The sequence below is a fragment of the Eutrigla gurnardus genome (genome assembly GCF_963514095.1).
Source record: "Eutrigla gurnardus genome assembly, chromosome: 2".
Lineage (NCBI taxonomy): Eukaryota > Metazoa > Chordata > Actinopteri > Perciformes > Triglidae > Eutrigla > Eutrigla gurnardus.
This window is the reverse complement of record NC_139916.1, coordinates 2369288-2385715: the sequence shown is the minus strand read 5'-3', so window position 1 is coordinate 2385715 and position 16428 is coordinate 2369288. Positions and strand designations below refer to the sequence as shown.

General features: G+C 40.7%; 1 protein-coding gene across 1 annotated transcript; it reads left to right on the top strand.

The window, feature by feature from the left end:
- The first annotated feature begins 302 nt into the window (after window positions 1-302).
- On the top strand, window positions 303-16222 carry igfn1.4 (immunoglobulin like and fibronectin type III domain containing 1, tandem duplicate 4). Its single transcript, XM_084033864.1, has 22 exons — window positions 303-364; window positions 4227-4318; window positions 5460-5582; window positions 5904-6043; window positions 6915-7014; window positions 7251-7332; window positions 7420-7612; window positions 7740-7853; window positions 8144-8312; window positions 8460-8732; window positions 8855-9109; window positions 10853-11001; window positions 11456-11597; window positions 11677-11970; window positions 12152-12454; window positions 12768-12947; window positions 13031-13159; window positions 13261-13340; window positions 13510-13702; window positions 14498-14794; window positions 15589-15915; window positions 15986-16222. Exons 2-22 carry the CDS (start codon window positions 4273-4275, stop codon window positions 15988-15990), a joined length of 3594 nt encoding a protein of 1197 aa, XP_083889990.1. The 5' UTR covers window positions 303-364; window positions 4227-4272; the 3' UTR covers window positions 15991-16222.
- Window positions 16223-16428: the final 206 nt, after the last annotated feature.

Here is a 16428-nt window from a genome sequence, read left to right as displayed (position 1 = left end):
GGAATCAGCAAAAGTTGTGAATGACAAAAGAATCAGGATACCGATCACAAGGAGAAGCTATTACTAAAGCAGTCCAGAGGAAAGCCATGCATCTGTCAGAAGAAGCCAGAGTCACGGTCATCCCACCATGAGACCCGCAGCCTCGTAACCTTGGATCTCCCTCCTCCCCCTTTGCTAGAGTTGGTTTGTTTGATTTATGCCAAAAACAAAAAGACCAATGCCCTTCCTTGGCAGGCACCATGTCACGACAACGTGAGTCATTGGTATTCCTGTTAAGGGTTTAATGGCTTAAAGAGCGGGGAGGCAACACTCAAATATCAGACTGGGAAGTAGCGCCACTGCAGAGGATCACAGACGAACCGAGGTGAGTTCACCAGCATCTTACCTCCAACACCACACTTAGACGAGGGCCATACATATTTAAAAGTTGGCTCTTTAACACTGAACTAATCCTTTGGCTGATTCACTCTCAAGTCCAAAGATAACACCGGTTAATGTGGCAGACTGTTTCTCCAGACACCATCCATCATCGGGTGCTTTGATTTGTGCAGTATTTTAGTTTCCCTTCGTTCTTATTATTTTAAACGCATGAAAAGCTTCTGCATGCTGCTGCTTAAATCTCAAATGTGTCTTTTTAAAAAATGTTGCATTCATGTTAAGTGTAAAGTTTGTGCATATTCAAATGAGGAGTCAAAGGGTTATCTGAGTCATTAAATAGAGTTAAGAAATGCAAATATATGCTAATCTCAATTTCCAATAGCCACAGTTACCACGGCTCAAATTAACAGCTTTTTTTGGCTAGATGGCAAATGAAAATAATTGAATAATATTCAGAATTACATTGATACTTTTCATCAACAGAGATTGTTAGATATATAATAAGAATACAAAAATAAGAAAGATTACAGCTTTAAAATCGACAAACCCTTTCTTTTTGAACTCCTAACACAGTTTCAGCTCAATCTGTTCAAGGTTCACTCCAAAAGTAGCAACAGCAAAATCTCTCTGCTACTAAAGGCAAAAACCAGAGCGTGGTAATAACCCAAATTAAGCAAACCTCAGCGTCAACTCTGCAGACAGACACATGCCCTTAGTAGCGCCTGGCTTTGAATCACTTTTATGATGCTCTCGGACTCCGAGTGCCGAGCTGCTCACGTTAACATGAAACCCCCCACCAAAAAAAAAAGTACACAAAACAAGTCTTGAACTGTCATCAAACTCATACAGTCATGTGATGTGATGTGCTCATATTATTAACCATATAATGTATAGAGTTACAGAACATTGAGCACTTTTCTGTTACCATATACAGTACCTCTTTAAAACTAGTTATTTAGACATTTAGTAGAGATCATACATAGATATATATACATATAGATATAGATGTGTGTGTGTGTGTCTACACTAGATTTAGCTGATCTACAGTGCTCAAACTTTACGGAGCAGGCTTCACACACACACACACACACACACACACACACACACACACACACACACACACACACACACACACACACACACACACACACACACACACACACACACACACACACACACACACACACACACACACACACACACACACACACACACACACACACACACACACGAGTCGCTCATAATGTCAACAGTGATTTACAAGCATATTAAGATGTTCACGGTTTTGCGTGGCATGTGACGTATCGTATGACAATCCGGTTTTCTCATCTTCCAGCAGCCGCGGTCCATCAACCCGCCCAGAATATCACGCGCCTTCGCAGGGTGAGGCCAGATCTCACCAACACTTTACACAAGAGAGAGGTCAAACATGTCAGGGATAAAAAAACTCAGTGTCTTCACTTTATCAAACACCTCGGGGGGAGTGTCAACAGTCTTGTAAGAACGTGAATTAACTGATAAATCTCACGCAAATGTCCCTGTTAAGTCTAACTGGTTGTGATAATGGATTTCAGAGTTCAGGCATCGTCAGAAATATCGACTTTAATGAAACAAATGATCCTAATCAATGTGTCACATTCACTTTTCAGCCACCTGAAGAACTAACTCAGTCTGGGATTGTTTTAATCAATATTCAATCCAACAGTTACACGCAATTATAGAGTGTGTGTGTGGTGTTGGTGTTAGCGGGGACGGCGGGAGCAGATTCTCATCAACATGGGAACACAAGGGAACATGAACGTCTCTCCACCAAAGCTAATAAATGTTAAATGGAATAACAGGAAATTATTGTAGCTGTTCCAGAAAAAAATATATTCTATCTGCAGGCAATGTTCCGCCTGCCATCCCCGTTATCACTATTACAAAACTAACATTTGAACCCACACTGCAATTAACAAGAGTTATGCAATAGACAGCAGCTTGGAAAAGATCGGATTTCTTAATTTACCCAAAGTGGGTTTTTCACTATTTTCCTATCATCCTGTTTTATTGATGGACTCAACTATGTCAACAGGATTGCCGAGGCAATCTAATAACAAGGACTCATGTTACAACAACAAACTGTTAGCTTAGAACAAATTCCAGTTAATGGTGCTCTGTGTAGTTTCTGTTCACATTCAGTGCTTCTCACCAAAATGTGTCATAAAGCAAAACGTAGAAGATTCATTTCCTTGACCGTTAAACATTTGCAAACAATTCTTCTAAAAATGTAGAAAACCAAAACGGTAATAACAGGGCTCCTACACCTTTACCAAAGTCAAATTCAAGCACTTTTCAAGCACTTTTCAAGCATTTCCAGATGCATTTCCATGCTTTTCCAGCCCCTTCCAGCTGTGGTAAACTCCATATTTGTATCAATCCAATGGTCAGTATTCAGTCTACTTATTATGTCACTTGTTCATCACATTAAATGAGATGTTATTGTCCTCTAAACAACCAACATGATGTTTGGAGACAGCTTTTTACAGAAGGACCACAAATGAAAGGAAAACTAATTCCACTAACAGATCCACAGAAATATAATCACCAACTATTTTCATCATCTGTTCATCATCAAAAGTCATTTTTCATAAAGAAATGTCAGAAAATGCTGTTTTCAGTCCCTCAAATATGGAGATCTTCTTTTCTCTGTTCTATCATAGATGTCATCACATACAACACACATTTCAAGACCTTTAGTCTAAATCCAAGACCTTTTCAAACCTTGGTTAACACTAAAATTCAAGTGTTTTCAAGGATTTCCAGCACCGTACCAACCCTGTAATAAACACACACTTTAACCACCATTGCCATTTCTTAGGAGTTGCACAGGGTTATGACACTTAAGGCCGTCATTACACATTAAATGCATCATTTTGTTGACTAATATCATATATATCGTAATTATTACAGGACTATGGCGAAGTGGATGATGAAGTTAAAGTACTGGAAGGAGCTCGTTATGATATCTCTCTGTAAGCAAAATCTGTTTTTAAACCTGCAGGATTAAGTCAAATGCTGAAGGAATTAAATACAAAAGCATATTAGACTCAGAATAAAATACTTGTGGGTTCGTGGCTCGGTTTTGTGAGTTAGCACAATCAGGCATATATAATATAGATTAACTTAGTTTTCTAAGCAACTTAAACAACCAGCAACACAGACTCCATTACAATCAATGTTCCTTCAGTCTATTTTAGTGAAGAACGTTTGTCAACCACATGGGTAATGAGAGAATGCCATGTACCGACAGGCATCCCTGCTGTGACTGGATCTGACACATCATAAAAGAAAATGTTAATTTGATAAGCGTGTAATCATTTCAGCATCACACCAGCACACCACGGCTTAAAGTGACTACAAAAAAAACTGGAATAATAAAAGTTAAATCCCGGTAAGAAATAACATCACAAGGTTGATGAAATTATACACTCCGGTTCTTATTTTAAGAGGATTTTAATTCAGGGAATGTGATAAGTGATACAGCGAGCAGCTGCATGGCATGCAGCCACATCTCATACTGTACCTTTAAATACATTTTTTTTTACAGTCAAAACAGTTTGCTGCCACAAAGGTTTCACTTTTGTTTAATTCTGTAATGCATGTGCCTTTGGTTGGAGAAACATTTTTCTCTTTAGGTTTGAAATGATTAAAAAAGTCTGTTTCTTGCTCGGCAGGCAGGGCTTCTCCCGTCTACCTGAATCCTTAAACAAATACAATCTTTTTCAACGATTCTGCAAATTGTTCTCACTCTCAATAGTTCTTCAAACCCCGCTTTATGAATAATTCCCTTCCGTTATCTATTACAGTTTGGGAAATCCGGCTGAACCCATCCGGGACTCAAAAGGACCCAAGATGTTCAGAAAATCTAAAGTGACGGATGCGACAGCCACCGGCCAAGGTACACACCGAGATACGATCTCATTCCCTTCAGCAGGAACATCCTGCATCAGGTTGATAGTTCCTTCTCCTCCAAACTGAAGATCAATTAGAAACAGGGAGGGGACGAGTACGCTGCGGTGGTTTGATCTCCTCGGCAGACTCCGACGGCACTGATAGAATGAGGTTGGCGTGAGGAGATCCGTTTGTGAATAAATAAAAGCCATAACGAAGAACTGTCTGCCTGATGCCTCAAATGGCTAATGACTGGCTGGTATAAAGGCTCCACTTTCCCCTGTGACACACACTCAAATCAGGCTGAGTTTATTCAGAAAGTTCAAGGCAACAGCAACCGTATATAGATTTTACTAGAGCACATGTGCACATAGTCTATTAAAGGAGATCAGAATGGAGGTAAACATACATGGCAGAATAACACAACTCACTGTCGAGCAGATTAACTTCACGCTCCAGTGTTTTTAAAAAATGAGAATGTTTTCCATATTTATGTGTGTGTCGGTGCATTGATGAGTCACACTAAACACAACCCCCATTATACAGCTGCAACCTGGCATGGAACAAAAAAATGCTAAAAACCATTGGTTCAAGTTTGATTTCCTGTCGTTTGATGAAAGTGTGATTCATAATTAAATGTCGACACCACGCTGATACGTATATGCTCTTTAACGTGTGCTTTATCAGATCCCGCTGCAGAGAATGAGAAAGAAGGTAGGCTCGGCGGACAACAGAGAATCACATATCTCTCTTTTCCCCCTCGACTGCTCCCGGAGGCATGATGGACTGATATGCAACTTATTAGAAATACTGTACGAGCGCACATATTTTGTGCGTGGATATGGAGGGGCATCACTGCATATCTGTTCTCAGGATGAATTTTAGGCATGGATTCCCCCGAGGAACAGGACAATGTTATTGAAATATAAATGCATTGAACATGTGACATGAGGGAGCTCTGAATGATGACTCAGTGAGTAACATGAAACATTCTAATATATCATGTATTAGAATGTGTCGCATGTTTATGAGGGTGATGATTTGAAGGATAAAACGGCAGATTTTCATGGTCGCCTTTTTCCATCTCGATGCTTTTTTAAGTGTCCATTGTGTTTGTAATGGACGTTTCATTTGTCCGACGGCGGCAGTGGGGATCAAGAAGAAATCCCGGGTCCCCGGGGTGATGATCACACAGTATATAGAAACGCTGCCGGAGGGAAAGAGCCATCCAGACTTCACCCGCAAACCCATCGCTCTGACCATCCAAGAGGGTACGTCCAATAGTTTAGGGAGCATTTTAAATATTCATTTCACAAAAATATTCCAAGGTTGAATTTCCATGAGTCTGCATAATGGGTTAGATCCACGACTTGAGTGTCATGGGCCAGAGGGAGCAGCTGCTGCTGTTCAACACTGCTGTGTCAGCCAGATTTGAAAAAATCTGCCAAAATTTAAAAAACCGCTGACTTTAATTTAAAAACCAGGGAAAAAAGTGATAAGATTATCCAAAATTGATTATTTTGGATGTAGGACACATTCCCCACTGTGAGGTGACCTTGTCCATCTCGCTTTTCTTTTTTCTTTTTTTACAGGCAAATTTGCTTTTTTCAAAGCGATCGTCACCGGAGACCCGCAGCCGACTGTCAAATGGAACAGAAATAACGGCGACGTGTCCGATACGTCGAGATATCAGACTAAATATGATCCCACTTCCAACGAGCATACATTCGAGGCAAGTGTTGTAAATCACGGCGATGCTACTCTACAGCATGCTGATGTAAAGGGGGAGTCAAATAGAGAGAGAAATAGATAAACAGGGAAGAAGCGAGGAAGCGATTGAATAACATCACTTTAACTCATCTTCAGTGGTTTGATGAAATCCACGGGACACATTCTGTCAGCTCAGCGCTGGTGGAGATGAAGCACCGACGACACAGGAAGCTGAACAAACGCCACACGATGTGATGATATAATAGAGAGCATTACAAACTAGGTAGCAGGGAGAAATGGAATGGATTTCTATACATCCTGAATGGTGGAAAACAATTCTTCATTCAAGTGGAGGGTATGAATGGAACCAGAAAACCAAAATCAGAAGAAAACAAATTAGGAATGTGACAAAATAAGTGTCCTATCATGTTAACTTGGTGGGAAGTAATGAAGTACAAATACTTTGTTACTGTACACAAGTAGAATTTAAGGGTATCTGTACGTATTCATTTTTACTCCCTACATTTTAAAACAAATATCTGTATTTTGTATTTTACATTTTCAAAACAGACTTGTTACAGTTTAAATGCATTTGAGGGGAATTATCAATTTTCTTTTAAAAAAAAAATTGCATTCATTTGATGCAAGATTCAGTTAACCTTGCAAAAAAATCAGTTAATAGAAATATCCTTCATAAGGATACTGTCGACTTTATAATTTGAGTACATTTCAGAGGCTGTTTTTTTTTTATTTTACTTGAGTAAAGAAGTTGAATCAGTACTTCTACTCGAGTATAGAATATACTTTTGACACCTCTGGTACTTGAGCTGTTCTGATGGGGTTCTATGGGTACTTAACAGTAGATTATATTTAGTATTTCTGATATCTTCCAGATGCCAAATGTGATGCCGGATCAGGCGGATACCTATAAATGCTTTGCCACTAATGAATACGGACAAGCCACAGTCACCGTTGTTCTGAATGTGATCGAAGGTAAGGATTCTCTGCTTGCTATGGATACCGCAAATAAGAGCCATTTAATCTGATACACCCAAATCTACTTTGATTAAGTCTACTTTCCAAGTGTACTCAAATTAAGTACACTTGGATCCACATTTGACACATAGCCACTTCACACCCCTTGAAAGCACCACTCTGCCGTCCCTCTTGTATGCTGTTTAATCACACGAGTGCATTAATGATGCGAGTACGCTCTCCTCTGCTTTCAGTTGGTTTCAAAAAGAACAAAGTCCAGCCAGAGGCAGCTGAAGCCACTGGTGGCAATTTTAAGAACGTACTAAAAAGGAAAAGGTGGGCTTCCATGTGTTAAAAGGTCTTCCTGTGTTCCAGAGGTTTTCCATAGTTCTTCAACTAAGCGCTCCCTGTTTTTATTTCCAGTAAGATCCGGCCGAAATCTGAGCAGCCTGAGAGAAAAGAGGGAGAGATCGATCCTAAGTTTTGGGAGCTCTTACTTAGCTCTGATAAGAAAGACTATGAGGGCATCTGTGCAGAGTTTGGAGTGACTGACTTCCGTTGGATGCTAAAGAAACTTAATGAAATTAAAAAAGAACGGGAAGAAGAACAGGCTCAGGTTTGTCATTTTTTTTATATTTGCATTTTGATTTCTTATTATGAGATCTGAAGCTGCTGAGATACATTAAAACAAATGTTTAAGGTAACAGAAGGTAACTTACTTCTTATTCTGTTTGTTGTTCCAGTTTGTCAAAAGCCTTTCTAACCTGAAACATATCAAAGTCAATGGAGATGGCACGGCATCCTTTGAGCTTGACATGGATCTGATTGAACAAAGCAGCAGCATATTCCTGTACAAGGTTGGTGTGAAAACAAAAGATAACTATGACTCCTAGCAGCCCTAATACATAATAACAGGTAGGCATTGAATTGCCCTGGAGTCTGGATGGAAGTCAATCTACTAGTCAATCTACTAGTCAACTCTTACCTCTGACACAAACAGTATATACTAGAGCTTAGTATGGAAGTGTGGCTATACGTTTGTTTTGATTAACTTCTCCTAAGATGTATTCCATTTTAACTCTTTTCTTCAGCCATGTTTTTTTTTTCCGTCCCAAAAAGGAAATGACATTGTAATATCCGCCCGCAGGACGGTGAAATGGTTCCATATACAAAGGAGTTGGGAGATAAGATGAAGCACAGCCTCAAACTAGTGGGGAAAAAGTATATTTTCAGTCTGAGGGACCTGATGCCAGATGATGCCGGACTATACCAGGTGGATGTAGACGACGTGAATATGTTCTCCACTGATTTTAAAAGTAAGTAATTATGACCAAAACGGAATACGACAATGTTTCCGATGCTTAAATGTAAATTAATCCTAGCTGAGATGTTTTAAATAATAAGCATTCATGCAGATGGAACAAACAAATTGAATCTAAAGTGCATTGCTTGGTATTTTTCAGTCCCCGTGGTGGAGTTCTTGGTGAAACTACAGGAAGTGAAAGCGATAGAGAGAGAAGATGCTGTTTTTGAGTGTGTTCTCTCAAATCCCTTCTCCAAGATTTTGTGGTTTGGCAAGAATTTACCGCTGGAACAAGGCGATAAATATGACATCCAGGTTTCAGAGGACAAGCTCATTCACAGGCTGGTGGTCAAAGACTGCCTGATAGTAGACAAAGGGATTTATTCTGTCTGCGCTGGAATCAAATCCTGCAACGCATGGCTCGTCGTTGAAGGTAAGAAGTTATACTCCACCAAAACACATACGTTACTAATATTACACCTTACCAATAAATATGTTTCATGTTATGTCATTTTTTAAGTGTGCACTCACAGCAAATCTGTTTCCCCATTTCAGCTGATAAAAGTGCACAAAAGGGCAAGAAAACGGCGAGGAAAACAACGAGGGCAGGAGGTTCTGGGATAGATCTGCAGAAGGTTGCACAAGAGCAGCAGGCAAAATTAGAGAAGCAGAGGGAAGAAAGGAAAGAACAGATTAAAGAAGCTGCAGCTGCACCTCCACCCGAATCCCCTGCGGCTCCAGCTGCGCCCTCTAAGGCTGAACCCGAGGCGCCAAAAGCCACCGAGCCGAGTATGAAGTCCCGACCACAAGGTGAATTCAATTAAAAAACAAAGAAGTCCTAACGGGAAGTCCTGTATTTAACTATTGACATGAATATTTGTCTGTGGTGTTTGTGTCGTTATTTCTTTTTCCTCTTCATTAACTGCAAAATCTGAACTTAATTAAAAAAAGGGCACCATAGGCAGCAATGGATATTGTTGAATTTAATTAAGTCCAAATCATTTCAGTTACTGTTTTGGGGTCAAGTTAGTAATTAGAATAATGAGGAAAAACATTTGTTTGTAACCATTTACATAAATGACTTGCTGTGATCATTTGTTGCTATGGCAACCACTGACTCGTTTGAATGGTGGTTAGGAGTCGTGAGTGAACCGGCAGCGGTGGCGGGTGATCCAGCCGTCGTGGAGGAAGTACGCCCCGGTAAGAACACTCTAAGGCTCATAATGATACCTTTATTTGGCTCTGCATGTTTTAGCCCATTCTCATAGAAATCACACTATTTTTCAAAGCGAGCAGCCATATGAAGCTATAGCCTGTGTTGAGCTGATCTCAGTATTTTGTCTGGTTTAGTGTCTTTGTATGTGTAGACTGGTTGGAACAGTTCATAGCACAGAAATAAAGTGAGGTTTCACACAATTTAAAAATGTTCAGTACACTTTTTCGCCAAAAGAAATTCAAACTAATGAAAATGCATTAGCACGTCTACCCTTTCTCCTTCACTGACAATTTGAGAATATATGAATATGATATATGGAGATTTGTAGAATAGAATTCCAAAGACTATGAACCTTTATCGGAACAAGTTTTACATGCCATGAAGCTTATAATTCCCAGGTGGAAGTCTTAACTGCTTTCACACTGTCTGATGAGTGGCAGGTCCCGGCGAACCACCATCGGCCCCGGCTGCAGACTCAGGACCCGGTAAGAACCACAGCGGTGCAGCGTGGAACATTGAAATGATAATTAAGTTGAAATGACTCACTGTTGTCATTAATGTTAGTTCACTCAGCTGTTGAGGAAGCTGTTGGCGGTGAAAAGCTTGATCCGCCACTTGCAGATGCAGGAGGTGGTATGATATATGGCAAGATCCTGAATCCTGAAAGTATAACAGTAACACAGATATTACAAGACTAATAAAGGACTAATGAACTTCGTTTGCATTAGTCACACTGGAGTTTTTAACTGAACGAAGAATCTAAATGATCATATTGGATGTATGAAGTTAAATTAATAAAGGAGAGGGTGTGGAATAGTGATCAGCATGTGGAAACACCCGTTAATATACAACAGTGATACAAAATCTCACTGTTTTAACTCAAGAGCTCACTGGGTTTCTATTAAAAAATGAAGTTGTTGCTGCTCGTCATCGTGTTTGCATTGTAACTTGTGTTTATCATAAACTTTCTAACGAACACATGATGTGTGTGTGTATATATAATTATTTAATGTTTTGTATTATAATTAATTATAATTATTAATCCTATATTGTTATTTATTTATTTATTTATTTATTTTAAAGAAAAAGATGTATATACAGTATGTTGTGCTGTATAATGCCAATTTGAATGAAAAAAAGAGAACCTGGTTTAGTTTGCAGATGCAGTTATGACTCTAAACTTTAGTTCTCACTTTTTAAACAGCGGTTAAATTCAAAACCTTTTCAAAGCGTCCATGACATTAACCTTTCTCTTCATGTAAAGCACAACTCTGACATTCTTCACAGAAAATCATTCACATTAATGAAGCATTTGCATTTTAATGAGGACAGATTAGAAGTGGAGAGTAACTGTGTTTCATGTTGCCCAGAATCTGGAATTACCTGTGGACTTTCTGACATTTATGCTCTTCGTGGAACTCCGGCTGAGTTAACGGTGAAGATGAGCGTGGACTCCGACGGCAGCTGGTTCAAAGACGGAGAGCAGGTTAGACCCGTGACCTTACGTCTTATAAGTACATGTATTGTCATTTAAAGTAAAAGTAAGAAATGCTTTTCATTCACACACTGTCAGAGTTAGAAAAGACGACTAATGATGTGTTCACAACAGTCAAAATATTTCAACGTTAATGAGGAAAATTTAGCATAATCCCCTCTTTTTTTTGTAATTCAAAAGTTTTATTCATTTTAACATTATACACAACACAGGACTCACACATAATTACAACAAACTACAAAAATGACACACGTAACAGGAGAAAGAAAAAAATCTGAAAAACACATAAATGCAGCTATAATAGACTTTGTATGCAACGGTGCTGCATGAAAAATTGGCTTCACGTTTGTGTGAACACACCTGAAGAAATACAAAGTAACAAATAAGTGTTCAGGTGAGAGTTTTTCTCATTTTCTTGTAAATGAATGAATATTTGCTTTGCCAGTTAAACTCAGGCTCCGGGGTCACCATAACCAAAGATAGAAGCTCTCACAAGGTGACGATTCAAAGCTGCACAGACGCCGACTCTGGAGTTTATCGGTTTGCATCGGGGGATCACAGCACACAAGGAAAGGTCACGGTCGGAGGTATAATTGATTCCCCCTCTGCTGTACAACTCATTAAATATCAACAGTCTCACTCATTATTACACTTTGTGTTTGGCAGGCGTACCTGAATTTGACCCGGACGACCTTCACAAGTTCTCCAAACCTGTGATCATAAGAGCCGGCCAGAACGCTGCTTTCAAGATGCCCTTTCCTCCTCAGGAGTCTCTGCTGGTCAGTTGGTTCAAGGACGGCGCCGAGATCAAAGACGGAGGCGGAGTCAAGATCATTCGGGAGCCCAACCACGGCCGGCTGCTGCTCAGGGACTGCCTGAGGACAGACGCAGGGGAAATAAAGATCCAACTCAAAAACCCATTCGGGGCTGTGGAGGCCACATCTAGGCTTATTGTGCTCGGTATGGAAACAAAAAAAAGCAATCTCACAAGAAAAATGAGAAAATAATGAGGTATATTAAAAAGGTTAATTTCCCAGAATGTGTGAAGCCCTCCATTCACAGCCACATAACTTCCACCTAACTGTGCATCACATTTCTGTCACTATATATTTCAGATTTAACCCCCGTGTTTTTGCTACAGATCGGCCGGGTCCACCAGAGGGTCCAGTGGAAACCGTTGAAACCACCTCGTCTCTAATTGAGATTAAGTGGAACCCTCCTAAAGACGAAGGCGGCTCTTCCGTCACCAACTACATCGTGGAGCGGCAGCAGGCAGGCCAAGCTCTGTGGCTGAAACTGGGGGACGTCTCGGCCGACAAGACCTCCTTCAGGGACAGGAATGTGACTCACGGAAAGAAATACAGCTACCGCATCTACGCAGAAAACCCTGAGGGTCTAAGCGACGCCCTGGAGACAGCTGATAGCATTATGGCTGGCATAATGAGTGAGTGTAGAAAGAAGGGAGGGGAAAAAAGGCTCATTTCGCGTTCCTCAGCAAATCCCATGTTAATCACCCTCCGGTTGTAATAAGTGAAAATGCCTCTGGAAAGTTATGTGATTGCTTCCAATCATTTTTCACCGGCACTATTTAGTCACGGTAGAAACTTTAATCATGGCTGTAAAAGTTGCTCTATCTCTAAGAGGAATGGTTTGCAATATCCTGCAGTGACATCGTGAGAACGTCCTTCATTTATTCCATGTCTCAACTATCAATAATGTACTTGCGTGATTAATTAGACTACTTGTCATGCCGTTAGTACTCTCCGGTCCACCTGGTGCCCCCATGGTGGTGAGTGCCTCCAAGACCTGCATCAGCTTGACCTGGACGCCCCCGGAGGACGACAGGGGAGTGCCGATCATTGGGTACCAACTGGAGAAACGGAGGAAGGACACGATTCAGTGGGTCGCCCTGAATGCACTGAACGAGCCTATTGAAGGTTCGTCAGAAAAAACACATCCCGTTAGGTTTTGGACTGAAGGCAAACTTCTGTTTTCAACGTGTTGTGAATTTTACCTTCAGACGTGAAGTACAGAGTTAAAGAAGTCACTGAGGGAGCGGAGTACGAGTTCAGGGTTTCAGCGATCAACGAGTCGGGATCAGGAGACCTGAGTCCTCCCTCTGAAATGGTGTGTGCAAAGAATCCCAACAGTGAGTAGGAACTTGCCCCCGTTGTGCTTTTTAATTGGTTTAATCCAGAGCAATGTTGGTTCTCTCCGTCTGCATTTCAAGTTGTATGTGTTTCCTTCCAGTGAGACCTTGTTTTAAAGACCCAGAGGACTTCGTTGTTGTCAGAGCAGGAAATTCTCTACGTGTCAACATCTGCTATGCGGTAAGGCCAAATGCTGGTGTTCCTCCATGGTGTCAACCATTTATCTTCTCAAGTCACTACATTTCTTGTGTTATTCCCCTCACGTCTTTGAGTGATGAGTTTACCCCTGTGTGACATGGCTGCATACGCCTCGTACTTTATCTCATTTATCCAATATTGATATCTCCAGGCTGAACCTCCACCCCAGATCACTTGGCTGAGGGATGACGAGCCGTTGTCCCCGTGGATTAAGGTCATCAATACAGAGGGAATGTCTCAGCTTGTTATTCCCTCATCAAAGCGCTCGGATTCGGCCGTTTACACCATCAAAGCCAAAAACTCAGTAGGCGAGGCTTCGTTTGACGTTGAGGTTCGAGTCACCGGTAAGGACAAGTTATGATGGATTAGGATGCGGGGAAAGTGTTTTTATTCTGAAACTACTGGTGAACATTAATGTGACTGCATTTGATTTGGAATCAGAATAAGGTTTGTTGCTATGTTACTCAATTATAAGGATTTTTCGCCTAGGTGCATTTAATACACATATTAAGAGGAAATAAAAATGAAACAAGTACTGCAAACATAAAACATCAATATACAGTAGAAATATTTAAATTAAAATATGAAAAACATACTATTAATCTGACTATGTACAATAAAACTGTGGTATGCACTTTATGTCTGAGCTGAGAGAGCTCTGGAGCTTTGTGCTGGATGTGCACGGTACTTTCACAATCCTCTTTAAAATGAGAAAGTACTTTGGTGGAAACGAGGAATTAATTGAATTGCTTGCGATGCGTTTCCTCTGGCCGGAGGAGGACGTCATTAATATCGACACTGCGTAATATTTAGCCAATTAAATGCCAATGACACAGCGGTGTATCGGCAGCCCAATGTCAAACCCTAATTAACAGTGAACAACGTCTAAATGGAATGAGAAACATAATTCTTACTGTGTAACATGCAGTCAAATCAACTCAAATGCAATCCGGACGAAAAGCCCACAGAGCAATGAAATGCCTCTCAAGTATGGTAGATTATATACGCTTTCAAAGCAGCCGCATCACAGAAAAGTAATGAAACCGCTCCCAAAATAAAAGGGGGAAATAAATGGGACAAATGTTGAGTGAATTTGATTCCACCCGTAGTAACGTGCATCTTATTGTATTACTTGCTAGATGAACCCAAGACTCCAGGCCCGGTGGCGCTGGAGCAAACGGTGTACGGCAAAGTGGTGGTATCGTGGACCCCGTCTCCGGACCAGGACCTGGACGACCGCCTGTACTACATGGTGGCTCAACGGGACTCCAACACCAGAGTGTGGAAGACCATAGCCGACCGCCTCTTCACCAACACGTACACAGTCAACAACATCCTCCCCGCCATAGAGTACCATTTCCAGGTCTACGCCAAGAACGACGTGGGCCTCTCGGATCCATCGCCGTCGCCTACGTGGGGCGTCAACGGCAACAAAAGTGGGTTTCAGTGGTCGTTCTGGTGATCATTACCGTAAACCAAACCATGCAGAAAAAAGGATGGTTAATTAAATCCGATTAGAGGTGATCAGTTTCAACGCATAGAAACCCATACATGAGTTCCGTTAAAGTATTGTTGATATCGATGATCAGGGCTTGAAGGGAAGCGTTTTGATTCAGGCAAGTAGCTCACCCATTTCACTTGTACGAGATGGAAAGTGTAGGCTTATTAAAGATTGAATGAAATCCACAGGGATTCCAACAATATTAAAATGTACATACAACATACAGTTAATATTCTCTCCTCAAAGCCATAAGACTCCAGTGAAGGAGTAATTTTACCTCGCTGGTACATGAAAGACAGAAACAAAATGCAAATTCCCTCTTTAATATCTATTGTATATTGCTGTGAAAACATCTTCAAACAACCTTTTTCAAGTTTCTCACTCAAAAATATCAATTTTACAAGACTTCTTAACATTTTATTATTTATCATTTGCAAATACTGCCTGTCACTGAATAGAGCTTGAAGGCATAATTGTGCAAGACAACCGATTGTATTACCCTTCGAGGGTCTTTAGCAAGGCTGTAGCCTTCCAGAGTGAAATCAGACTGAAGAATATTTTATTTATATATATATATTTATGTGTTCATTGCCAGAATAGAATATCATTTCAGACTTGCATTCTATGAGGGAGTGTCTGAAACATCTCTGGAGCAATATAGTCGATATGATGATCATGTGACCCAAATTAAACTTTCAATCCTTGAATTTTTTTTCACCCCCCATCAAGTTCCAGTAACTTCAAATGGAGTTCATTCATCCGAGGTGAGCTTTGAGAGGCCACCGTCCATCCTGGTCCCTCTGAAGTTCCACGCGCCACCCAAAGGCTACCAGCTCTACATGACGTGTGCGGTCCGAGGATGCCCTACGCCCACCGTCTCGTGGTACCTGAACGACGCCTGCATCAACTGGGACAAAAACTACTACATCACCAACTTTAGCGGCGTGTGCTCCATGTACATCCTCAGAGTCCGCTCGAATGACAGCGGCGACTACAAAGTTGTTGCGGTCAACTCTTTGGGCCAGGCGGAGTGTTCTACGAAACTCACCGTTGGAGGTAAGGTGGAATAGTTAAGGTGGAATAGTTTCACAAGAATGCTTATAATGATTTTATTTTTCCTCTACAGAATAACGGCATGAAGACTTTACGCATCTCAACCTCTTGCTGACGTGTTGTGGTCAAAGAAAAAGGGGAATGTTTTTGTTTTACTCCATGAACTGCATTCATTTATTTCAAATGTGACTGATTAATGATCGTTGATGACCCTGTCAGAAATAATATCACCAGTGAAGGGGTACTCTTACACACTATAGTGCAAAGATATCTGTCAAAATGTCACTGTAAAACTGCAATAAATAAACAAATTGACAAGTGTAGACGGTTCCTTTTTGGTCTTGTTTTGTCACTGAAGTGTGAGTTTACCAAATAAGGTTGTCAATATCTGAGCCCACAACATCATGCACATCACAGTATCACACTACCTGCCAAGTGCATATTTTCATTGCATTTCTATATATACACCATATATACACACACACCTGAACCTCTCTGTGCATTTTCTATAACAAG

Excerpts from the sequence above, each read along its gene's own strand:
- igfn1.4 (XM_084033864.1), top strand. The coding sequence starts at position 4,273 with ATGTTCAGAAAATCTAAAGTGACGGATGCGACAGCCACCGGCCAAG. Across the intron at positions 7,613-7,739 it reads GGGAAGAAGAACAGGCTCAG|TTTGTCAAAAGCCTTTCTAA; the intron begins GTTTGTCATTTT and ends TTGTTGTTCCAG. Across the intron at positions 11,971-12,151 it reads ATCTAGGCTTATTGTGCTCG|ATCGGCCGGGTCCACCAGAG; the intron begins GTATGGAAACAA and ends TTTTTGCTACAG.